Source organism: Ictidomys tridecemlineatus, chromosome 11 (assembly GCF_052094955.1).
Source record: "Ictidomys tridecemlineatus isolate mIctTri1 chromosome 11, mIctTri1.hap1, whole genome shotgun sequence".
In the NCBI taxonomy this organism is placed as follows: Eukaryota; Metazoa; Chordata; class Mammalia; order Rodentia; family Sciuridae; genus Ictidomys; species Ictidomys tridecemlineatus.
In genome coordinates, this window is record NC_135487.1 from 13,144,465 (window position 1) to 13,168,933 (window position 24,469).

The 24,469-nt window shown below is 54.7% G+C and overlaps 1 protein-coding gene and 1 long non-coding RNA gene across 2 annotated transcripts; one reads left to right on the plus strand and one right to left on the minus strand.

The window, feature by feature from the left end:
* Positions 1 to 1,899: 1,899 nt before the first annotated feature.
* Positions 1,900 to 5,000, plus strand: LOC144367921 (uncharacterized). The gene is made up of 2 exons (XR_013427548.1): positions 1,900 to 2,927; positions 3,202 to 5,000. It is a non-coding gene; the product is annotated as an uncharacterized LOC144367921 (long non-coding RNA).
* Positions 5,001 to 11,789: 6,789 nt separating this feature from the next.
* On the minus strand, positions 11,790 to 22,152 carry Pla2g2c (phospholipase A2 group IIC). The gene is given in 3 exon segments (XM_078025475.1): positions 11,790 to 12,155; positions 15,239 to 15,377; positions 17,332 to 22,152. Coding segments are annotated over 3 exon segments (297 nt in total). The 5' UTR covers positions 17,378 to 22,152; the 3' UTR covers positions 11,790 to 12,043.
* Between the last annotated feature and the right edge of the window lie 2,317 nt (positions 22,153 to 24,469).

A 24,469-nucleotide genomic window follows, 5' to 3' on the forward strand; every position in this document is an offset into this window, starting at 1 on the left:
GGCAGTGATAGCAAGCCAGGGCCAAGGCTTTCCAGTTTCAGCCGTCCTCATCCCCTCCTCTGAGCCACCAAGGCCCACAGAGGGAAAGCAACCTGCCAAAGTCACACGGGCCATAAACCAAGCTGGGAATCCTGAGCGTCTGGCTGGCACCTCCTTAATGACGGGCAGCCTGGCAGGGAGGAGGAGTGAGGAGGTCCTGGGTACTGGCCAATCTTGTTCTCTTTCCAGCTCTGCTGTCTCGGTTGTGCCATCTGTGAAACGGGACCACACCTCTGGCCTGAAGGGTCACAGGCGTGTTGTGCCAGCCACGGAGACGGGGCTTTGTGCGCCCAGTGGGGGAGGGGTCAGGGAAGGCAGGAGAAGGTGTCCCTCGTCAGCTCCAAGGTCAAACACTTCTTAGAAGGGAAGTGCGTCAGTGACAGGGAAGCCACCCGAGAAGGCGGCAGGACAGCAGGTCCTGAGTCCCAGCCGGGTCCCCTTCCCTACTCAGGTTCTTGTCATCTGGGTGTGAGTATCCTCGGGTATGGTGGCCAGAGGGGCTGCTTCCAATGTTCTCCAGATCCATGGGTTTCCCTGGGGACAAGTGGGGGTGATCCCTGGGGAGACACAGGCTGAACAAATGGGCTCCCCACACCACCACGGCTTTCAGCAGAGCAGCCTGGGTAGCCTGCAGTGTAGACAGAGCTTTCCTGAGACACTGCAAGAAGGAGGGACTCCTGGGCTGAATTCCTTAAAGGTGGAAAGCCCTGGCCCGGGCCACCCATTGGTTTGTCCACTCAGGGGCCACTCAGTACCAATGGCCCACTCAGCCGTTCAAGACTGAGCCTTGAGCCTCAGCTCTGGGGAGCCCAGGCCAGAAGGGGAGCAGAAGTGGGAGCTCATGACCTTTGTATCTGGTGCCAGGTGGTGTGGGGATGACCCCCTAACTGTGGCAGTCCTGAGGTGCTCCAAAGGCCCTTAGGGTGGAACCCGGCTGCCATCTGGCTGCCCCTGGGGGTGAAAGTGCCAGGGAGGGGCACAGGTCCCACTGTTGAAGGGGCGCTCCCTGCTTTACACCCCGGGCCTCTCCCACCCTGGGGACATCCTGCCACACTTTCCAGGTTGGTGAGTCTTCCTCGCTGAGGCTTGAGGGGAGGGCTGGTTGCTGACCTGGGGGCTGCCATCTCCACCCAGAGCCAGGTCTGTCTGCTCCCTTCTGCGGAGACTCCTCCCTTCCCTTCCCCTTTCCCCTATCGGTAGCTTGGAGACCTTCCTTTAGAACCAACTGTTTCCTAGGACTTGGGCGACACCTCGTGGACATTATTGGTCACCACCAGTGCTGTCCACACTGCCTGCCCCTCTTCCCTGGACCTGCAGTGAAGGGGGACCCAGGGGGAGACAATGCCCAGCAGAGCCCAAGAAGATCTTCACCATCGCCTCCGCCATCTTGTCGTCATCGAGGCCACCGGTCACAAAGAGCATCAATTGGGTGGCACTCAGCTCTGACTCTCCCAGGCCACGTGACCTTGGGAGGCTTTTGTCACCCCACCAGAGCTTCAATATTCTCCCTTTGGTACCGTGTGGTTAATAATGAAGCCACATCAGAGGGTTGGGGACAGAATACTGTCAGGAAAGGGAGCACCCGGCATGGGGTCTGGCACGTAGGACATGTCAGAGCTGATGAGTGGCGGCCTTCAGTCGTGTGATGGACGGACGGTCCTCAGGTCAGATTTGGGGAAACAGGAACAAGCTGGGAAGGGGTTGCAGGAGGTGGATTGCCTGCCATCTCCTGGATGACAAATCGGAAACCTGGTAGAACCAAAGCTGTGGCTGAGCAGGAAAACCTGGCTCCCTCTATGTGGGGGGGAGGGGAGAGGGGAGAGGGGACAGACAAGGGGGAGGGGGGGGAGGGGGAGAGGAGGGAGGCAGAGAGGAAGGTTCCAAGGACACCACTGCCCTCAAGCACAGCAGGCCCCTGAGGCCTCACCTGACTCTGGTCACAGCTGGGCCTGGAGCCACCGCTCCCTGGGCCTGGCCTTGGCCGTGAATTCTTCCCGGAGGCCGGCACGGCCACACCGGCTGTCAGCTTCCCCAGCTGTGGCTTCCTAACAAGCAGCTGATGCCACCAACTGTGACAACAAGCAAAGTCTGGAGAGAAATCCCAAGGCTTCCAGCCTCTGGAGGCAGAGCCTACAGCAGAACAAAACCAAAATATGTCACCCTGCCAAGGGCAGCCCTGCTGGACCGGCCTGGCCGGCAGGGGGTCCAGGGCCCAGTAGGAAGACAGACCAGCCAGCGCTACTGCCCTCCAGCACTGCCCTGAGCGCGTCTCTCACTCATCCTCGGGTGGCCTCTGGGACGGGGCTGCTCAAGGCCATTCACAGCTTCACTTATAAATCAGGCCCAGAGAAGCCAAGTAAACGACTCCAGGTCTCGGAGGTTTGCCTCTGACCCTGAGCCTTCACCTCAGCGAGCTCCGGGTCCAACATTCGCCATTTAAGAAAGGGAAGCGAGAGACGGGGAATCAGAAGCCACGGTTTGCCGCCAGCTGGCCCCTGTGACCAGGTTCCTCCGTGGAATGGGAGAAGTACTTCCCGGGGTCCCCCTGGTGGTCAGTAAGACAGTGGATGAGAAAGCGCCCAGGAAGGGGCTGATGTTCACTGCTGTGAGGAGACTGAGGCCCAGAGAGTGGGGGCTCGCGTGAGGCCCTCCAGCCTCCTCACCCTGCTCACCCCGACTTCAAGAGAAATTCCTGCCCTCCCCAGCATCGGCCAGAACCAGAACCAGGCCCCCAGCAGGGCAGCGCTGACCCCGGGGGCAGCCTCCTAGCTCAGCCCTTCCCCACGGACCTCCATTTCTTGGTTTCTTCTGGAACAAGACAGCCAGGAGCTCAAGGTGTGGCACTGGGTTGCACCCGGGTGGCCCTGAGCCAGACCCCTCCTGCCTTGGTCAGTTGGGGATTTTCACCTCCCAGGCCTGCAGGTTGCTCAGGAATCCCAAGGGCCCGGCTCCACGTGGGCTCTCAGTCCCTGGAGGCTGTCTGACCCAGCAACTGAGGCTTGGGGACATGTCCTGATTCCCCTACTCCCTCACTCAGGCTCTTGGGCCCCTTAAGTGGCTCAGCAGTGCCTGGCCAGCAGCCTGAGCCACCAGCCTGTGCACTCAGTGACCCAGAGGCCCAGCCACCCACTCCTCACAGGCTGACTGTCACCCATGTTGCAGGCCACGGTCGCAGGCCCTTCCAGACTTTGTGGTGTCCCAGAGCGGGATGAGGTAAGAGCAATTCTGCCTCCTTTGGCTTCCACACATACAGTTACCCCAAAGAGTGACCGGCACTCCTGGGTGAGGTGTGGAGCCCCAACCCCCACCCTCCACGGAGAGCCCATTGCTCTACCCACCCAGACATCGAGAAAGGTGGCTGGTTAAAATCCAAAGGGAGTTCAAAGTCTGGTGGTTGGAGCTCACAGCAGTGCCCCCACGGCAGCTGACATCACTAGGTCCCCAAGACCACGCCATTCCTCCACTTGGCAGCTAAGCCTTGGTCACAGGCGCCCATCTTGCTTAGACCCTGGGTGGCAAGAGGCTGGCTGCTCAAGGTCACACAGGTGGAGGACAGTACGAAGTGCTGTGGGGAGGCTGGCCGTACGGCAAGATGTGGGGGGTAGGAGCAGGGGTGGCTTGGGACCTGGCATCCTGCTGGCGGGATGCTGTGTAGAGAAGATGGAGGGGGCAGGGTGGCTGCGGAGAGAAGCGTGAAGAGCGGCTGCAGTGACCCAGGCCCAGGTGAGCGGGCTCTGGCAGGAGGGCGGGACTCAGAGACTGTGGTAAGTGCTCAGAGGCTAGATTTTTCCTCCTCCTGTTTTATTTTTTCATGCAAACATTCGACCTAGTATTTTATGGATGTGGAGTCGGGATGAAAGGGGAAGGTGGTCCCACAGCTTGGTTGTAAGAGTTGAGAAGGAGACTCTGACACCCCGGGTTGGGGCCTGGAGGGGCCGAGATGGGGAAGGAGCTTCCGCTGTGGTGGGGAAAGGCAGGTAGGGAGAGGAGGGGACTGCTGTGGGCGCCTCTGGCTGGGAGGCTCTGCCCGCCCCCAGGGAGCCTCCCCAAGGCCTGCTCTTCCTTCAGGTCTCAGAGGAGATGTCAGGCCCCACGTTCCTCCAGGAAGCCTCCCCAGCCTGCGGGACAGGGCCTGTGCTCCTGGACCCCCCGGGATTGCCCAGCCTGTTTGCCATGTCCCGCCACCCTGGGGTCTGACAGCCCGGGTGTGATGCACCTTTACTTCTCTACCAGAAGCATGGGGCCTGGCATGGAGCCTGTCCTCAGGACAGATGAGTGACTCGAGGACAGCCAGATTTGCCGGTGTATGGAGCCGGCCCTCTACAGCCCCACCTCTGTCCTCTTAGACCAGGCTCTACACCAACAGGCTGGCACCCAACCAGGCCCGTCCTTTCTCCTACCAGACGAGGTGCTGGGGGCCCTGTGGGCAGCCTGGATCTCCCATTGGAGGCCAGCCTTCCCGCCCAGCCTCTTCCTTCACCCTGTCTGGGGCTGGTCTCTGCTGTGGTCGGGACTTTCCAGGGCAGGTGCTGCTGGCTCTGCCCGGCCACCCTGTCTTTCTCACAGACCCCCCAGACCCTCCCTGATGCTCCCTGGCTTCAGCTTCCCTTCTGCGGTGACCCCTTCTGTACTGGTGCAGGCAGGGAAGGAGGAAGTAGGCCAGGCTGCTGCAAGACCCTGGTGCTGAGCCAGGCCAGCCCAGGGGCCCTGGTTCCCAGCCCTGCTGACTGGCTGTCTCCGGCATGAACTCATGATAGCCACCATGGCTCAGCATTTCCCCCAGGATTTTTACACTCAATTTTGTTCGCGCATGCGTGTGCGCGCGCGTGCGCGCGCGCGCGTGTGTGTGTGTGTGTGTGTGTGTGTGTGTGTGTGTGTTCATTACACCTCTGTTGCCCAGCACCAAGCCTGGCACATAGTAGATGCCCAATAAATATGTGTTGGGTGACCTACGGAAATGAGCACCGCTCCTCGTGTGTTTCATGACACGTCTGACCCCCTCCTCCCACACCTACCAGGGAAGGGGCAGGGACCATGTCACCATGTTTCAGTGGGCTCTGTGTCTGCCACAGTGCTGAGGCCCAGGAATCTCCACTTAATAAAGACAGGACGAGCCACGCCACAGCGTCCTGCCCTGAAAGAGCAGCCTCTCAGCAGCCCGCAGCTCTGCATGCTGTGACCAGCTGGGCGGTCGCTGTCTCATGAGTGTGTGGCCAGAGCAGAGTCAGCTTGGCTGACCTGGGGCGAGTGCGCACACGTGTACCTGACCCAGGTGGGCGCCATCTCTCCGCAGGTGAGCCCAGGCCTCTTCTCCCAGTGGGAGCCCACGTCCTAGGGAGTCAAAGTGCCCTGGACCTCCGAGACCTAGGGCCTGTCACTTCCACCACTTCTGCGTTCTGAGTGAATCACACGCGGTTCAGACGCAAGGTGGGAAGGGAGACGGGCCTCTTGCTAGGAACACACGCTCTTAAGCTGAGCTCCGCAGGTGAGAGGTGAGGATATCCCGAGGCAAGGACAATCACGGGGGTTTTGCCACCTACAGGTCCAGCTGGGGCCATAAACATCAGAATCCGCCCCGATGATGAGATCACTTGGACGTTTATTAGAATTTAAGTCTGGAGTGACCAGAGCCTTCTAAACGGGGATGGAAATCTGGGATTCCTCTGATGCCCTCTTTCCCGTTTCTTGGCATCTTCCTGAATCCACGTGGCAGCAGGGGGTGCTGACATGTCCTCCTGACCCAAGACACGAAACCAGCATCGAGCTGCTCCTACCTGTGGGTGTCCAGGGGGCAGCCCTGGAGCAAATGAGAGCCAGACACCAGGTGTGGCTCCCAGAATCCCATTTCCCAATAGTTCTGCTCTGTCCCCAGGGCTCCCAGGTAGATCTGTGGTAGGCAGGTTCCCAGGTCTGCCTGGCATCTTAATCTGGGGTTGGGCAGGGGGAGAGTGTAGGGCTCCCCGCTTCTGGATCCCTGTGGGAGGGGGCTGGGAGCTCCTGTCTGCTCCACCCCTGGCTTTATCGCTTCGAGCACTGGCTACTGTCCGGATAGGTCACTTATTCAGGAGACCTTGGTGGTCCCTCTCTATCTACAGAGTGTAAGCGCCCTCAGGTCAGGGAACTCGCCTCACTTCTAACCTCCCTTCCTCAGGGGCTGGAGGAGAAGGTGCACCGAGGTGGCAGTGCCAAAGGACGGCGGGAGAGCAGATGCCGAGTGACAAGGGGCTGGTGGCCTTCCTAGCCCTGGAGCCTGTGCCTCGGGGACCCAGTGTCTGTCCTTGGGTTGAGCAGCCACTAGATGGGGCCTTTTCTTAGGTGTCCAGGGTCCTAGCTGTGTGTGTGTGTGTGTCTGTCTGTCTATCCGTCTGTCTGTCTGTGGCACAGCTTCCCCCGTTCTCTCTAACTCCCTCTGAGTCTGTGGGGTTGGAGTGAGGAAGAAGGTCACCAAACGCCTTGGCGTGTGACCTGGGAAGTCCTCCTCGGTGTCTTTCTATAAAGTGGTGACGGACAGAAGTGCCTCCTTCCTGCGGCTGCGCTCCTGGGCAGGGCACTCTGCCAGGCCCACTGCTGCCGTGACAGGAAGAAGCGGTGGCTGTCAGGGGACCGGCGTGGCTGCAGGCTGTCCGCCGTCCTCCTCTGCAGCGTCCACCTGGCGGCAGGAGCTGTCCTCCCGCGCCCTTCTGCAGGCGCCGTTTCTCAAGGCAGATGTCACCACCCCACACCAGCTGCCCCTCGCCACTCGCCCTCGGGAAGGTGCCAGGGATGTTCACGCCACTCCCCCTCCTCCTGAGGCCCCGGCCACCTCTGCCCTCCCACTCCCCCTTCCCCATCTGCCACCAGCTGTCAAGGTCCCTCAGGCCCCTCCCCAGGCCCGGCTCCCCCCTCTGCTGTCCCTCCCAGAGCGGCAGCGGCAGCCCCCCCACTCCTTCGTCCTTCTCTCTTCCTGCTTGTCTCTGTCTGTCCCCTCCTCTCCTCCTCTCTCCTCTCCTGCATCTCAACTCCCAGGCCTCCTCCTTCCCTTCCCTCACTGCCCTCTCCCTCCCCCTCGTCCCCCTGTCCTTCCTAAATCCTCCCTGACTTCCGTCTCCACCTCCCATAGCTCACCCAGCCCCTGGCCCTTCTGAAGTGGCTCTCCAGCAACGGTCCTTCACTGGGGACTGCCACCCCTCAGTCTGTCACGACGGGGAAGAAGAGGCAGCCCTGGGCCAAAAACGCCATTTCTGGGAGCCTCCTCCCAAAAGCAAACCTAGATCAGATCCTGCATCTTGGAGTGCGCTGCGGGAGAAACTGAGGCACAAAGAAAAGAACTGGTGGCTTCAGAATGTCCTTTCCCTTTCCATGAAGTACATCTCCAGGAATGAGAGAAGGCCACAGGTGTACGTTCCTGCCTGTGGCTAACCCAGACCCTCACCAGGCCTGTCTGTGCCCCCAGCCTGGGCTCAAATTTTCCCCCAATTCTCTACCAAGTGGCACTCTTGGTAGCCTGGTCCCTATCAGAATGTCTCAGCACCTCACATCTTCTGGATTCCCAGCTCCAGCCCAGACCTCTGCCTTAGCACCAGACTTCAATGCAAGTGTCTCATTGCCGGCCGACCCCTTGGATGTCTGACACGTTCCTTTATTAGTCCGTTTTCCATAGCTATAACAAAATACCTGACGCTGGGTAATTTACAAAGAAAGAGGGTTATTTAGCACATAGGTTTGGAGGCTGAAAGTCTAGACAGCAAGGTGGTGGCTCTGTGGGGCCTGCCTGGCTGCCTTGAGGTGGATGACATCCTGGCAGGAGCATGGCCAGAGGGGGAGATCACACAGCAAGGACGGAAGTCAGAGAGACCCGGGAGGGGCCGGTCTTGCTTTTATAAACAACCCTCTGTGGGAACTAAGCATCATCCCGTGAGAACTGCATTAGTCTCTTCCAGAACCCCCAGACACCTAGTGACCTCCTATGGGCCCCACCTCTTAAAGTCCCCCATTTCTCAACATGGCCACTCTGGGGAGCAAGCTGCCAACACAAGAACCCCTGGGGGCCAATCCCATGTCCAAACCACAGCACGTCTCAGACTCCACGGTTCATACCAAACCCCCTGTGTCTCCATGGTTCATACCAAACCCCCTGTGTCTCCGTGGTCCGCTCCTCCCCCATTTCGCCAGGTCAGTAGATGGCGCCACTACCCATGGCCTCAGGCCTCCAGCCCCCAATAGCCGCCCTCTCCTTCAGACCAACTCCCACCTGCTGGCAGGTCCTGGCAACTGCACCTCCGAAGCACAGCCGGCACATGCCACCACCCCAGTTCAAACTCCGGTCACCCTCCACAGGGCTTCAGAAGCTGCCTCCTCCTTGTCCCTCCCAGCTTGTGCACAGCAGCCACAGGAATCTTTCCAGAACAAAGCTCCCGCCTGGGGCAGCGCCAGCCCCCTCTCCCTTCCTTCCCAAGGCTCCTGCCACTGGCAACCAGCCTCAGACCCCCCTCGCAGGCCTCCCTCGGCCACTTAGGTAGGCCCCCTGCCCCTGGCCTGCACCTGGCCCCAGCTTGGCACCTTGTGTGAGCTGCCCACAGCCTGCTCCCTATCAGAATGTGTCTCCATGGCGACCAGGTCGTGGGCTCTTGCCCCTAGAAGGGAAGCTCCCTCCCGACAGGGGTGGCGTCTGTCCCTTTTGCTCTCCGCCCTGATGGCTGGTCTGCCCCCGCAGCGTTTGCTGACGGCCTTCCAGGCTGCCCTTGCGTGGCCTGGGCACCAGCCAAAGGAGCCTGTGCCAGGGCCCAGGAGCCAGGATCTGGTTCCCGATCTGTGGCTCACACAGGTGACAAAGGTCTCTGCAAACTCAACTCCCAGAAGCTGCCACTTCCGCCTTCCCACTCTGGTAGAGGGGGCATCGGAGGCCCAGAGACGGAGGTGACAGCAGTACAGGTGGCTAGAACCGACCGTCTGTCTCCAAGGCTGGGCTCCTCCCTACACGACACATGCGTGCATGCGTGGGTGAAGGGGGGTGTCACTGCCGGTGATCTTAAAGTCCCTTGCAAATGCCAAGTACTTATGTAAGCCCACTCAGAGGAGGGAGAACCACCCCCCAGGCTGCTGGAGGGCAGCTGTCCCCTGCCAGCAAACCAGCCCCTGGGCTCTGTCAGAGGCCTGTCTCTGCATTGATCTCCTGGTGGCATTTAGGTGGACAGACCAGGTTGTTTTGCGCCTTTCCTTCCCGCTCACCTACCACATCCCTCCCCAGCAGCCACTGGTTGCTAGGCAACATGGGACCAGGCTTGGGTGCAGGATTTCAGAGCTCAAGGGAGGCTGGGGAGGGGTTAACCCTTGCAGGGCAGCTCTTTGAACTGAGGGGTAGGGAGTAGGGAGGGGGGCCTACCCCAGGAGAGTGGCCGGAACAGCCTTGGCCGCCCAGTGCTTTCCCACCCAGTAGAGGGGAAGAGGAAACCTGGACAGACCGGGAAATCGCTGTGTCCCAAAGGAAGGGCACTAACTGGGTAGCCACTGCGGGCCAGCCGCTGTAGCAGGTCACTCTCCTCAGTGCTCCCAGCCACTTTGTGAGACACTGGTGATGAGCTCCGCTGTATAGACAGGGAGACGAAGGCCCAGCTGGGAGGGGGGAGGCTGGCAGGGGGGAGGCGGGGCTGGGACCTGGCTCTGCCTGGCTCCTTCGCCTTTTAGCAGGAGCGGGAAGATCTGAGCCATTAGAGAGGCCCTCGATGCCCTCCCTGGGCCAGGGCTGAACCTTCTGACTAGCTTGCTGCACATCACGAGGCCTACATCTGTGTGAGAGTCCTTCCAACAAGCATGAGCCTGGCACCGTCTACAGGGCAGGGTGGTGGGGGGCAGGCCCACCTGGCTCTGAACCCCAACTCTTCTTTCCCTGACTGTGACCATGGCTGTGACTCAACCTCTCTGAGCTCAGCCTCCTCTTTGATAGTGGAGGGAATAGTACCCACCTGAGAGGCCCATTGCTGGGGTTCAAGGTGCTGCATGTAGAGCATCTATCTTGCCGCCTGGAGTTTCCATAAGAATGTGACTCGCAGGACAGGAGGAGCCTGGCCTGCCCTTGCTCTGTGCCTGGCCCTGGCACAGTGCTGGCATTGGACAGGCACCCAGGGGTGCTCAGTGCATACTGGGCAGGTGAATAATTGTGCCTGGGTCCCAACACACAGCAGCCACAGATCCAGCAAGAGCCCAGGTGGCCTGGCTCTCGGCTCACTGCTGGGGGTTGCTGATGCCTGGTGCTGACACACAGTCCCTCCTGTGCCAGGCCCCTGGGCAGGGAGGGCTCCAGACTGTGGAGCCCGGGGCAAGGCTCGGGGCAGCAAGTGAGGAAAGCACAGCTCAGGCCACCAGCTGGCCAGTCCAGCTCTCGTCACCACCCGGCACACGCCAATCAGGGGACATGTGTCACCTGGTGGGGCTCCCGCCTCCTCCCACCCCCAGTTACTTTCCTGCACCCTCCCGTCTCCTGAGGTACAGTGTCCCCTCGGGCCCTCTACCCTGTGAGCAGCCCGAGCGGAGGCTTGGTCTGGGCCTCTGACCAGTGAGGAAGCCTCTCTCCACCCCCTGATTCCACTGCCCTCCCGTGACACCACCTGTTCCCTTCTTCCCCGTCCTTGCGCTTTCTGAGCCATCAGAGGAGGGCGCCCTTGAGCATTCTTCTCCAAGAGTGGGGCCTCTTTGACGGCGGTCAGGGGCACTTGACACCTTCACCAAGATGAAGAGAGGGAGCCCTGCAAAACCGACCAGGAACCAGGTTGGGGACGGTCGGGGGACCTTGCCAGGCATCCGTCCCTCTCTAACCGACAGTCACCGGCCCCTCCTCATGGGGCAGACAGCCCCTGGCCTCAAGAAGGTGTCATTCTTGTGTTGAAGCAAACAACGTCCTGGGGCACCCCCCACCTTCCCCTCTCCCAGTGTGGCCGTCGGGGGAAGAGGTGCTTGGCTTTCAGCCTGAGGATGACCCTGGGCAGAGAGTCCAGCCTGCAGCCTGCTTGAGCTCCCCTGGGGAAAGGGGTGCTTCCGGTCAGGGGAGCACTCATGGGGGGCGGGGGGAGCTGAAGCTGATCTTCTCCAGCCAGTGTCTGCCGGAGCCTCCAGTCTACCCCACGTCCGTCCTCACAGCTGGTGCCCAGAAGACCTCACAGTCCCACCCCTGGGTCTGGTACAGCCGAGTTAGAATCCCGGGTCAGCACACTGAGCGCTCTGGATGGGGGGGATGGGGGGGTGCATGTCCTTGGGATGGCTTTCCCTGGCCTCACGGAGACAGATGAGCTCCAGAAACCCTCACTATGGATAATCACACCGGGGAGGAAAGGTGTTCCCGCACCCCCACCCTAGGAAGGGAGCCCCACCCTGTATGGGGGGCCCAGACCACAGGCTGGAATGGGTGCTACCCACAGAAGGCTACTGCCAAAGCCACTTGCTCTTTAGACCACACTTGCCCTACCCATACCTACACCCCACCAGCCGATCCACACCTCCGGAACCCCAGGTCGTTCCCCGTGGGTGGACTCTCAGTGTACCTGCCCACTCTGGCTTTTTCCCACCTCTTTCAGTGGCCTCAATATCCTATGGATTCCCTTCTTATACCCCTCCTAGTTACTTTTGTGTCCCCCATGGCACCCATCTGCATGCCTGGCATGCAGTTGCCCTTAACGAGTGTTTGCTCAACTGAAAGACGGTTGAGCTGCTTTGTTAACACATGACAGAAATAAGGAAGAATGTTTGCAACAGCAACAGTTGCCAAGGGAAGCTGCAAAGACAATGAAATCTCAAGTCAACAACTTTTTATTGAGCAGGTACTATTTGCCAGGTGCTAGAAATACAGCTTTGGGCAGAGAGACCAATGAGAGATAAAAACAAGCCCTTTCCAAGGAGCTCTGGTCCTTGGTCTTGCCCCTTTCCATCTCAAAGCATCTGGAAAAAAATCTCATTTTCTAAAAGAACACTGGGTCAACAAGGAAGTAGTGGTTAAGGAAAGACCAGAATCTAAGGCATTTCCCTACAGAGAAGGCTACTCACAGACCACCGTCTTGTTGATGATGAGGGACTGGTAGCTGTTCCACACGGGCTGGCAGCCAGACTCCTTCAGCCTCTCGTAGCAGCAGTCATGCGTCACACAGCATCTGGGATCAGATGAGAGGGAGACGGCATCCGTGCAAGGTCCCTGGGGAATCGGCTGGAGGACCTCAGGTGGAACAGCAAGGGACTCACCTGCCTCCCCTCCTGGAGCCAGAGTGGCGAACTACTACTAAAACAGTTGTCCCTCAGTAGTAAGGAGGAAGGGTTCCGCATCCCTGAGGATGCCGAGGTCCTCAAGCTCAAGTCCCTTATGTAAAATGACATAATATTTGCCTATAACCTACCCATGTCCTCTGTAATACCTAGTGCAATGTAAATGCTATGAAAATAATCATTATACTGTGTTGTTTAGGGAGTAACAAGAAAAAAGCCCATATGTGTTCAGAACAGACGCATTGTTTTTCAAATAGTTTCCATGTGAGGTTGGTGGAATTGAGGATGCAGAGCCCGTGGCCGACTGTAATATTAAAAATAAATTAAAACAGCCAGTAACGTCCACTGAGCCCCCCTAGTACCTACTGCTGTTTCCTTGGTGACTCGGTCCCCTGGGCAGTATAGTCATTGTCCCCATCTTATAGGGGAGGAAAAGTGATTCAGAAAGGCAAATTTCTCAAAATTATGTGGCTGGCGTGTGGGGTGCGTGTGTGCGTGCGTGCGTGTGTGTCTAAGCAGAAAGGAAAAGAATTGCTATATATCATATTAATAGATCTGATACTTAATAGTTGCTGGTTAAGTGTTTAGTTCAACAAAAGAATGTTGAAGCAATGATGGGAGAACAAAAAGTATACTCATGATATTTGCAAGACCCAACAATTTTGATTACAAATCTTTGTGAAGTTAGCTGCTGTCCTGGAAATACAAAACAAATTAAGAACAGGGCAGTAGCAGGAGTTTACATTCTAATCATCTAATGGTTGCCCTTAAGTAGCCGAGACCTAGCACATATCCTACCCTGCAGGGAACAATAAACCTTATCATCTAAATATACACATAATCATGTGGATACAATAAGTTTAATCACAGCCCTAAGACAAAGGACACATAATAGAGACCTCGTGAAAGGGGGAGGGGGGGGGAGGCTGAAAATACCTGTGTCTTCAAGAGCAATAGTGACAGTTCAAATTAGGGAAAAATACTAAGGGGAGGTAAGATAAAAACAAATAATTAAAATGATAAAAAAAAAAATTATGTGGCTGGGAATGATAGACCCAGAACTCAAATAGGTCCCTGAGACTCCTCCATCGGTCCAGCCATTTTTCCTGAGCACCTTCTATGTGCCAAGCACTGGGATAGTCTTTTTTTTTTATTAGTTGTTCAAAACATTGCATAGTTCTTGACATACCATATTTCATACATTTGATTCAAGTGGGTTAGGCACTCCCATTCTTCCCCCATATACAGATTGCAGAATCACATCGGTTACACATCCACGTTTTTACATACTAGTGTCTGTTGTATTCTGCTGTCTTTCCTATCCTCTACTATCCCCCTCCCCTCCCCTCCCCTCCCATCTTCTCTCTCTACCCCATCTACTGCACTTCATTTCTCTCCCTTGTTTTTTTCCCCTCTTTCCCTTCAGCTCCTCTTATATGTAATTTTGTATAACAATGAGAGTCTCCTTCCATTTCCATGCAATTTCCCTTCTCTCTCCCTTTCCCTCCCATCTCTGTTTAATGTTAATCTTCTTCTTTAGTCTTGAAGGAGACTACTGTCAACAAGAACAGTCACAGTCCTCGCTCTCAGTGCTCAGAGCTGGCTGGGGGCTGGGGGGTGGGGGGCGGGGCCAGGGGAACAGCAGGGGATTGGTCTCTGCCCCTTTCTTCCACCACGAGGGTCAGCCAGTAAGAAGACAAGATAAACCTGGGCTCAGATCCTAAGACCAGAAATGCCAAGGACAGCGATTCCATCCCCTTTCCCTTTCCCATCTGCAGGCGGGCTCTTGGCCTTCATCTATGGCTCATAGTTTTGAATCTGCCTTTGAACTTGGACCGGGAGGCACACATCATTAAGGAAAGGGGACGGGCTATGACAGAGGCAAATCCTATTCCAGTCCTGGTTTTGCCACTTAGGACCACAAGGCTTGGCGGCTCTTGGTCTGGGACCTCCCCGTCCTCACCTGTAACATGGGGGTGGTGACACCACCTCCTATATTCACTAGGAGGGTTAAATCAGTCCTCCTGCAGACCACCCGTCCTGGCCCGTCCGCTGTTCCACCACCAAGCGCAGGAGATACTTCAGGCCCTGGGGTGGGGACATAACTGTCCAGCTAGGTTGAACGTGGCAAGGAACACTTTGTCTTCTTATTTCTTCAAATGAAGCAACACGCATACTACCCAGTTTTCTCCCGACACCCTCCCCAGATGACACCAGCTGTCACCTCTTCTAGGAAGCCGTGCTCGCCCACCCCATCCTTAGGAGCAGGCCTTGGAATCCAGGTCGGGCCGTGTGATCGCACCCAGATGGTCAACTTTTCCAAACTGGGCCACTTGGATTCTCTCCTAGAACATGTAATAGGGCCAGGAGGCAGCAGGGTAGTCTAGCCACACCCGTAATCCTAAAATCCAAGGACTGGGGGAAGAGCACACAGTTCCTTTAAAATAGCTTCTAGTGCTCTGAACAGGAACAGCTACGTGCCATGCAGGGCCTGGTGTGGAAGGGAACGCAGACCTCTTGTCAAAAAACGGCAGGGCTGGGGATGTGGCTCAAGCGGTATCGCGCTAGCCTGGCATGCATGCGGCCCGGGTTCAATCCTCAGCACCACATACCAACAAAGATGTTGTGTCTGCCGAGAACTAAAATAAACATTAAAAAAAAAATTCTCTCTCTCTCTCTTTAAAAAAAAATTAAAAAACGGCAAGGTGGTGGCAGCAGCACATACACACGTTGGGCCCTTAGGAGGACTGGCCTGGCCAACTTCATGGTCACGTGTTCAAGAAGCTGGCCCCGGACACAGGCTCTTCAAGTCCCACCCTGTGACCCTTGCAGTCTTTTCTTACGTTGGCCTGAGTTGGTTTCTCTACTTGCCATGAAAGGCTCCTGGTTCTCCCCCTGCCCCACCCCTCTCTGGCTCCAAGCTACAGCTTCAGTGCAAATCGAATGGCAGGTGGCCTTGCAGCCCTGCACACACCTATCTGGGTCGTCCACAGGGATCCCTTTGCCTCCGAGCCCACAGTAGCAGTCCTATCCATAGTAGGAGAGGAAGGCGCTCCTTCCCGTGATGTGGCTGACCATCCTCTTGAACTGCCAGAAGCTGCTGAGGGTGGGGACTGTCACTGACAATGAGGAAACAAGGAACAGGAAAAGCGGCAAAGAGTATGGTGCAGCCTTGGTGTCCCCCACCAGGGGGCTTTGCAGGGGGGCTGTCACCAGGTCCCTAAAGTGATGGCCTGGTTGGGATCATCGGCCTCTCTCCTGGGGAAGAAATAGGACCAGGTTTACCCCGTCACACAGAGTTTCTTGCTAACCCACGATGAGCACCCAGTTTCCATGACATTTAGGACAATGCTCCACTGCCTTCCCCTCAAATGTAGAAAACCACCACTGGAGGCAGAAGCCCCCTCAGGTCTGACACAACATTAACAGGAAAAGTTCAAAGCTAGAAATGCCAGTCCCTCCGGATATCATCAGGCATTTACAACCTCAAAGGAGAAATCAAATATGTACGAGGCAGGAGAGACACCCTCGATCCATATTTTAAAATAGCAAATGCATGTGGACTCAGTGATTTTTACTTCTACAAAACGCTTCCAGAAGCGGGCACAAAAATATATACAAGGATGTTTATTCGGTATTGTTTGTGATATCAGAACAATGGAAACCACCCACGTGCCCACCAATGGAGGGTGGGTAATAAAATTAGGTGTTTTGAAAATATATTGTCTTTAATAGCAATATCTCTAGACAATGGGATTTAGGAAGTGGATAGAGAAACCGAAGGGCAACAGTTGTTTTGTATACAGCTATGCAATTTGTTTTTATTTTTTACAATGAGCAGGTATTATTTTTCCATTACAATGTTTCCAGGTTGGGGGAGGGGCAGAGTAAGGACCTAGATGAATGAACACCCAAGTTTTGGGAGTGGCTACACCTTCGTGTAGGAAAGGAATAGGTTCCAGGGAAGGTGAAGAGGGGCTGCTGCCGGTACTCAGTATTAACTCTGCAATAAAAATACAGTCAAAACATGAACTTGAAGAAGAAAACCAAAGGCAGAATTTGGGGACATTTTCCCGGGCGCCTTCCTGCCTCGTTGCCCTGTTGGAAGCCTCACTGCTGTGGCAGAAGCCCCCTCCTGCTGCAGGCAGGAGTCGGTGCTTCTACTCTCCGAGGAGGAAAAGTTTCTGGGTCCACCTATGTTTGCCTTTTTAAAAAATGGATTGAGACTGTCTTTCCTAACTCATTCATATTTTGTTTTTTTTTCTGTGAAATTGTAAATGCATGATGATATCCAGAGAGGCTGGCGTTCTTGGCTTTGAACTTTTCTTATTTTACATCGACCTGAGCCAAGGGGGGTCATTTTCAGTCCCTAGAGAAAGGTGGGACCCCTCTCGGGCTGCAGCTCTTCAGGACATGCTGTGGGGCTACAGAAGGGACCCCTCCTGCATACAGGTTCCTGTTACACCATGACCTTGAAAGCTGTCAATTCCACCACTAGGGGTGGCTTAGACATTTTTAAGATTAGGGACCCGAAAGTTACTGTTATACAGCTGAAACAGACATTTTTTTTTTTTTAATGGATTTGGACAAATATCTACTCAACTAATCCAGAATAAATCTACGAATTTTCCTTTTCCTAGGGGGCCTTTCTTCATTTTGCAGAGGAATGCAATCTGCTCCCCTGGTCACAATGACTCACAGTGACCAGTTATTCCTTAAGTCATCGTTAGAATGTCTTTCTGATAATAATGCACCACACCTAAACTAGCCAGATATGTGCCTGCCATTTTGTGCAGAAGCCACAAAACTTTAAATAAAGGCAACTAACATCCAAAGGAAGACCCTCCCAGGGTCAGAAGCACAGCCGGCGCCTCTTCTGAGTACAAAGCCAGCAACATCCTAGAAGTTCTATGAGGTCTCGGCACTGAGGTCAGCACACTCCGCAACAGAAGCAGAAGCAGAGCTTTGGTGGCAGCCTGTTTCGGTGACTTGTGGCCTTCCCTCACCCAGTGCCACCTCAGGAGGGGCCACCCCAATGGAAGAGCGAGGACAGCATCCTGGTACCACCTATCTGGCAGGAGATAAGGACAACAGGAAGGGCAATGACCTTCATCCCCAAGGACAGCAAGGGTCCAGGGAGCCAGGGTCCCACCTTCTTTGTCTGCCAGTGGAACTCCTGTTTGGGAAGAAGGGACTGGAATGAGACGAGGCCATATGAGTGCAAACCAGTCACTGTGCAGGCCTCGGAAGGGCTTTCTTCAATTCTCTCTGAATATAATATCCTTCCTGGTTTTTAGACCCAAATATTAAAAAATAAGAAGGATTCCATTAAAAAGTCCAAGTATCTTGTTTTTTTTTAAAAAAAAAACTTCTTTGAACAGCACCACCTCTTCAACATTTTCTTTTTCCTTTGGAGGAGTCAGGAGTCCCTCTGTTCTCAATGACACCTACACTGTTGACGGTGGCGATCCAGCTCATGGAAACCTGGTTCCGCTTGCATCTCTGTCCAGGGGTTTTCCCCGCTTGAAACCCTGGTGTCTTGGTGGTAAACTTCGTCTCTCCAAAACTTGGCTTCCTCCTGTAAAGTGAGACTAATGATCCCTACGAGTAACGTCAAGCCTTTATTAAGAATGCGAAGGGCCTGGCGGGTATTGTATGACTCAGCCTCACATCTTAGGAGTTCCTGTGACCACATAGAGAGGGGGTAACGGAGGCCCAGAGAAGCTGAACCAATTCCTTATAATCCTACAGCTGTCTACTCCACGGACTTGTGGGAACCAGTTGAAACAATGAAAATAAGACTGTTACCTGTTATAAACCACAGTAACAGGAAAACCTCGAGTTTTCATTACCATCAGTGGTAATGACACCCAGATTAGGCACACTGCCCATGGGCCAATGGAGGAGAATGGGGTCTTGTGTCCCAGTGAGCCACATGGGCCCCATCATAAATCAGGTTACGCCTGATAACGTCAGGACTTGGAGGGTGAACAATAGCTCAGCTGAGCCTAGAGACTTTGGCAGGTGCCCGAGCTGCAGCTCGATTTTCACCCCGTGGCAAAGTTTCCCAGGGAAACTTCAAAACACCCAGCCTGCCGCAGAGCCCGGGGAGGGGTGACCAAGTGCGTTTACTATTTTGCCCTCTTTGGCAAAATTCTGGTGGATGCTGTGAGGCCTGACCAGGTCGTGTGCTGGCCACCCTTCCTTTCCTTGCTATGCGGGATGTTTTTAAAATTAGGTTCTATCTCCACAGGCTTTTGCTTCCCTTTTCTCTTCTGAGTTTGAAAAATATAATTGTGCGCAGCTTTGGTGCACAAAGGAGAGACATCTTTGGAATGGGCAGGCGATGGTATTTTAAAGAGACAAAGAGAGGGGTCAAAGTTGGCTACTGGTAATGAAATCTGACAGACTCTTATTAAGCACCAACTGCGTGCTTGGCTAATGAGAAGATTCTGGCCCGAGCAAGGCTGCCAAGCTGGCCGCAGATACCGAATACGTATAGACCAAATATAGCCCTAAGCGCCGTGTGGGCAGAAGGTCTGGGTTCACTTCTCCATTGGTTCTTCCATGTTTAGCTGGATCTTCAGGGAGGACATGCCAGCTGCTCCCCACCCTCACTCCCTGGGAACTGCCCCTTGCTGCAGGGGACTCTATGTCTCGAGGTTATGACCCCTTAGGGGAGAAGGGAAAGGGTGGTTTCTAGTTCATGCCTGGCTGGGGTGCTGGTTTAAAGGCTTGTCCCCTGCCTCTTTCAGGATAACTCCAAGAGGCCTTGCCGGCCCCAGAACTCCCTGGAGGACTGGCCAAGACCTCAGCGACTGCCTGCATCAGCTCCCCCCTCTATGCATCAGCTTCTCCTGCTATTTGCCAGCATCTCCCACAGCGTCAGATTCTCCCCCCGTGACATCTTTCCCCATGCACGTCAGCTTCTCCCTCTGTAAGTAGGGTTCTCCTTCTGGGTCAATTTCTCCCACTGTATTAGCCTTTTCTCCCCGCACCCCACCCCTGAGGCAACTTTGTCCTCCGCCCAGTCTTGCCTGGTTCAGTTCCCAATGGCTGGACCTCCTGGGAGGCTCCCAACAATGCGCTTCTCTGTCTGAGTCTGTATCCAGGGAGCCCAGAGGAAGCTCACGTGGAGCTGGGAGCACCGCTCTGGAGCTTGTAGAAATAAATGTCTTTTGTGCTCAGAGGCAGGAGCGTGAACCCTGGGTGGGGGGGGGGGGTCACAGAGAGCTTCCCTCAGGAGGGGCACTGGAGGAGGCCTTGAATGAACTTGGGCCTGTTTTCTGCTCCCATTTCCTTCTCCCTACAGCCCTTCAAGGCAGGCGCCATCACTGTCGCATCTGACAGACGAGGAAACCGGGGCTCAGAGGAGAGAAATGATCTGAAAAAAATCCACACAGCTACCAAGTGGCAGGGCCAGGATTTACCTTCTGTCCCTAACTCCAAACCCAGGGCTTCCTCCTGCTCACTAGATCCCCACCTAGACCCCTCGTCCCCGTGGCATTCGGAAGGTCTCAGCATTTTCAGAGACCACGGCTAAGGCTTGGGCGAGACAGATGCGATTCCCTCCTTTTGACTTCTGGTTTGGGACTGAGACAAAACCAAGAGCTCAGGGCCAGAGAGCCAGAGAGGGAGGGGCAGCCACATTCAACCAACTCCTGCAGCAAGTGGGGGGCCCTGGGAGCCCCTCCGGGTTATGTGCACAACTCATTGATCCATCTTTCAACACACAGCACTGAAACCCTGGTGGACTCTGCGAAGGAGAAAGTAAGATGGACATAAACTGCAAAGCCCCATGAGAACCAAGGTCACAGCCATTTTATCCACTTCCTAATCCCTAGCACCCACCTAGCACGGTGCCTGACACAATGAATACCAATGACGAAGAGGACAACTTATATATTGCACTCCCTTAACACCCTGCTAGGTTACTGACCACGTCACGTTTGCTGTTATTGCTATTAGGATATCTTCTTCATCGTACACAAAAGTAAACTAGGCAAGAAGAGATGGGGGGCATATACATACCTGAGGAATGAGTGGATGAGTGAATGGTCACTGTCTTGTCATATTTCGAGTCACACAGACAAAAGCAATACCTACAACCAACCTAGTACCAACATGAGGCCGCAGGTCGTCTCCGTGAGTCCTCTTGGGATATTCCCTGTGAGGCTTATGTTATCCATCCCAGTTTATCACTGAGGGTAACTGAACCTGGCAGAGGTTAGGTCATTGGCCCTGCGAATTGACAGGTGCCAGACTTACCCCCAGGTGCACCGGACCCCCAAAGTGGGCACTCCTCCTCACCCAGTAGTTAGGTGAACCATTAGCCCAAAGGCTGCACCTATCCAAAACACAGCTGGGAAGACCCAGCCACCCAAACAGCGCCGCAGATGCCACAGCGGACTTATTTTACTCACAATTCTAACAAGCCCCTCACCCCTACCCCCTTTCAGAGCCAGCTGTTGCACAGGAATGGAATCCAGAATGGCTTTCTTGGTAGAAAGGCCAGGGAGGAAAGATAAACCAGTAACCATGGAGGCCTGGGAGCCTGGGGCCACTGTGTGTGGGGGCAGATGGCTGGTGGCATCAGCTGTACTACACCAGAGCAGCCAGGACAAGGTGCTCTGTGCAGAGCTGCTAGACAGACAGACAGCAAGCAACTCAGATCCTACCACAGGAGAGAGGCCTGGAGCTGGCCCTATTTCCTGTCAGAGGATTTAAGCTCAGCTTCCTCCTCTGAGATGGAGACAGTGGTCCTGCCCAGCCCCCAAGGAGCACCAACAGATTCAACCAACTCCCAAAGGTAGATGCACTTGGCCGACAGTTGCCAAGGTAACGGCAGTGCTTGTCGGAGTCTGCTCAACGAGACCCGAAAGTAGGCAACTCATTTTTGGATATTTTCCAACAATATGGGGAAAACAATAAAGCCCTAAAGTACTTCAAGGGGTAAGCTTCATTATCTAGAAACTTCCCTCCGGCAGATGCCCTCAGGAAGCTGATTCACCAGGAGACATGACTAAGGTACCAGCGGCTCAGCCTCGTTAACTAGATTATCCACCCAGTTCACATTCCTCCTGAAGGTTATCCAGGACCTCAATGCAAACGTCTCATGGGATCAAGAAGCCCCAGAGCAAGACACCGGGTACAGGTAGAGTGTGGTGGCTCATGCCTACAGTCCCAAAAGCTTGGGAGGCTGGGGCAGAAGGATCAAAAGTTCAAAACCAGCCTCAGCAACTTAGTAAGGCCCTAAGCAATTTAGTGAGACCCTGCCTAAAAAATTTTAAAAATGATAATAAAATAAAAAAGGCCATGGATGTGGCTCAGTGATTAAGCACCCCTGGATTCAGTCCCCAGTACCCTCCCACTGAAAAAAGACCCTGGGTATAGACACTGAAGTCTAGAAATCGCTAGTTGGAAATGGGGCCAAACGCTCTTTCAGAACAAGTCTCTAAAAAACTGGACCTTCTGCCTTCAGCTGGGCCTGAGGGACCTCAAGCCGGTTAGCTTTGGGGGCATCAGCTGGCAGCCCATGGGATTCCCAGGAAAAAAGCCAGCATGGATGAACATCACCATCATTACTAATTCAATTCTCATTAGCTGAGCACCCACCACACAGCAGGCAGCACCTAGGCAAAGGGGAGGAACTCATAACCCACTGAAGGAGAACCTCATGGTCAGAAAGCAACATAACCTTCATTAAGCACTTCCGAGTGCCAGGCACTGTGCTAGGACCTGTCCAGGCGTTATCTCACTCCACCCTCCCAGCAATCCTATTCTACAGATGTGGAAACTGAGGTCCAGAGAAGGGAAGGTCCTTGGCTGACAAGTGGTGGAGCCAGGACTGAAATGCAAGCTTTGACTCCAGGGACCTTGCCTGCAACACCTACCACCAGCTCAACAGCAGCTCCACATACAGTGCTTTTGGAAATGTGGGGAAGGGGCAGAGTGGGGTTCTGGGGTACAGAGTGGGCATTGGAACCAGGTGGATATGAGTTCCAACACAGCTCTGCCCTAATGAGCTGGGGGTCCTGAGCACAGTGTTTTCTAAAGCAAAGGAGTCAATGGTGTCTCCTGAAGGAGCTGAATGCTGCCATCTTGGGCATGTTCCACTGGACCAGAGGGGACCAGCAGGAGCACATGACATTGGGTAGGAGGAGTAGTCCGGAAAGGCCTTCAGGGAAGAAGGGCCTTGAAGGATCAGGCAGTTTAGGTTCACCTCAAGGAAGGGAACAAGGTGGGACAGGCAGGAGCAAAGACGCTGGAGACGAGAAAGCTGAAGGTCCATTTGGGGAACACCTGGCTGGAGTGCGGGAGAGAACTGGGGGAGTGGAGTGAGACAGAGATGGAAAGGAAGGGGGGTCCACACGTACCGTTGAGCACGAACAGACCATGGGCACAATGACCACTTTACTGTGCGCTGCCAAGGGCGCACACCCATGGGGGTGAGAAGCCCATTTGCTTCTCCAAAGGATTACATAATTCCTAGGTGATATTAAAATAGCTGATGAAGAATCTACTTTAATCTTTTCTGAGTGGGTGCTGAAGGGCTGAAGGCATCGCTTAGATATTTCTGACAGAATCATTAACAAGAAATAAGCCATAAGCACCGACCTGCAAAACTATGGGCTCCTAAAACTGCCAACTCCTGTACCTTTCTGGGGCCACAAGACTCCTGCTGGGCAAGTGACAGCTGGCATCCCAACAGGCTTGCCCAGCCCAGGCCCTCACCAGCAGCTGCCACAAATCAAGAGCTTTCTCTCTGAGATGAGCAGAAACACGACCATGATCCCCTCCCCACCCACTACCGCCTCAAAAATCTTGCTGCCTATGCCCATCCACACAGGATCACGTCCAGCCCGTGCCTGGTCCTCTAGCCCTGGCTCAAATTGTATTGAAAACAATCTGATTTGTAACTCTATAAGCATGCAATATGTCTTCTCAACAAAACTGAATGTTCTGAAGATTCAGTTTTGTTCATATCAAAATTGCACACCTGCACGGCCAGGCCAGGCAGGGTCTGATCCAAGGTCACATCAGGGGGTTGAGGAGCAATAGTAGACATTTAGCCCCAGAGCTAGATAACTAATCTATGGTTCTTACATATCTAGTACCTTTGCCTTCTAATAATACAGCCACTAAATTACTCATCTGCATATTCCAAAAGTCTAGAATAGAACCTGGCAGAGAGTGGTCCAGTTGGGGCTTCTTTTAAAATTAATTTTGGAAGAAAAGCTTCATCTGTTAGGTCAGGACATGAAGAATGAATGGGAATTAGGCAAAGGAAGGGGGAGAATCTTCCAGGTTAAGGGGATAGCAGGAGAAAAGTCCTGGAGTACTGTGAGAGTGTGTATGTGTGACCACATGGTGTGACAGGCCCTGTGGAGGCGCAGTTAACCTCAGACAGAATCCAAGGACAGCCCCTTTCCATTCCAACTGACAGGATGGAGAAAGCAAAGGCAGGCAAGTTGTAGGTCTGACGGCAGACGGCTATAAAAGTTTCCATATGATGCCTTCTATTTTTTCTCTGCAGAGGGCAGTAAGATTATCTTCCAAGATGGAGGAGGAAGGGGGAGAGGTAGGAGGTTTCAGGAGGGAAGACAGGTTTGAAATAGCCACTGAGGAGAAGGAGAGAGAAGGGAGGAGAAAATGGCAGACCTGCTGAGCAGCACCCACGGTCCAGTTGAGGTTGGAAATCACACTTCCCATCACATCAATGTGTGTGACCTGCCAAGGTTTCTTTAGGATCCAGATGTGGGTAGAGGGATCGGGATGAGGGTTGCATAGCACCTTAGGGATAGAAAGAGAGCAAGGCAAGGTGTGGAAGGTTCTTGCCAAGACAAGGGCTGACACCATGAGCCAGTCTCCAGGGTCTGGGAAATGCAGAGCAAGACCCAGAGATGCCCTAGAAGTGACTGCCCGTGTTTGAAGTGAAGGAGGTCCTGGCCAGGCCCTCAGAGGAGGTGCGGTGGCCCTGGCTCAGAGGTTCAGGATGTGCGCCCAGAGTGGGCAGCTGGAACCGGTGCCCAAAGAGCGGTACCCAGGAGGAGAAGCGGATCAGTGGTCCTGCTCCCCAAAAAGCAGCCCCTGGGATTCTAGGGTTGGCCGCAATCAATCAGTCCCTAAGCCTCCTTTTAAACCAGGGAGTCAGGGTCGCTGGGAGGGTCAGGGTCTGATCCAAGGTCACATCAGGGGGTTGAGG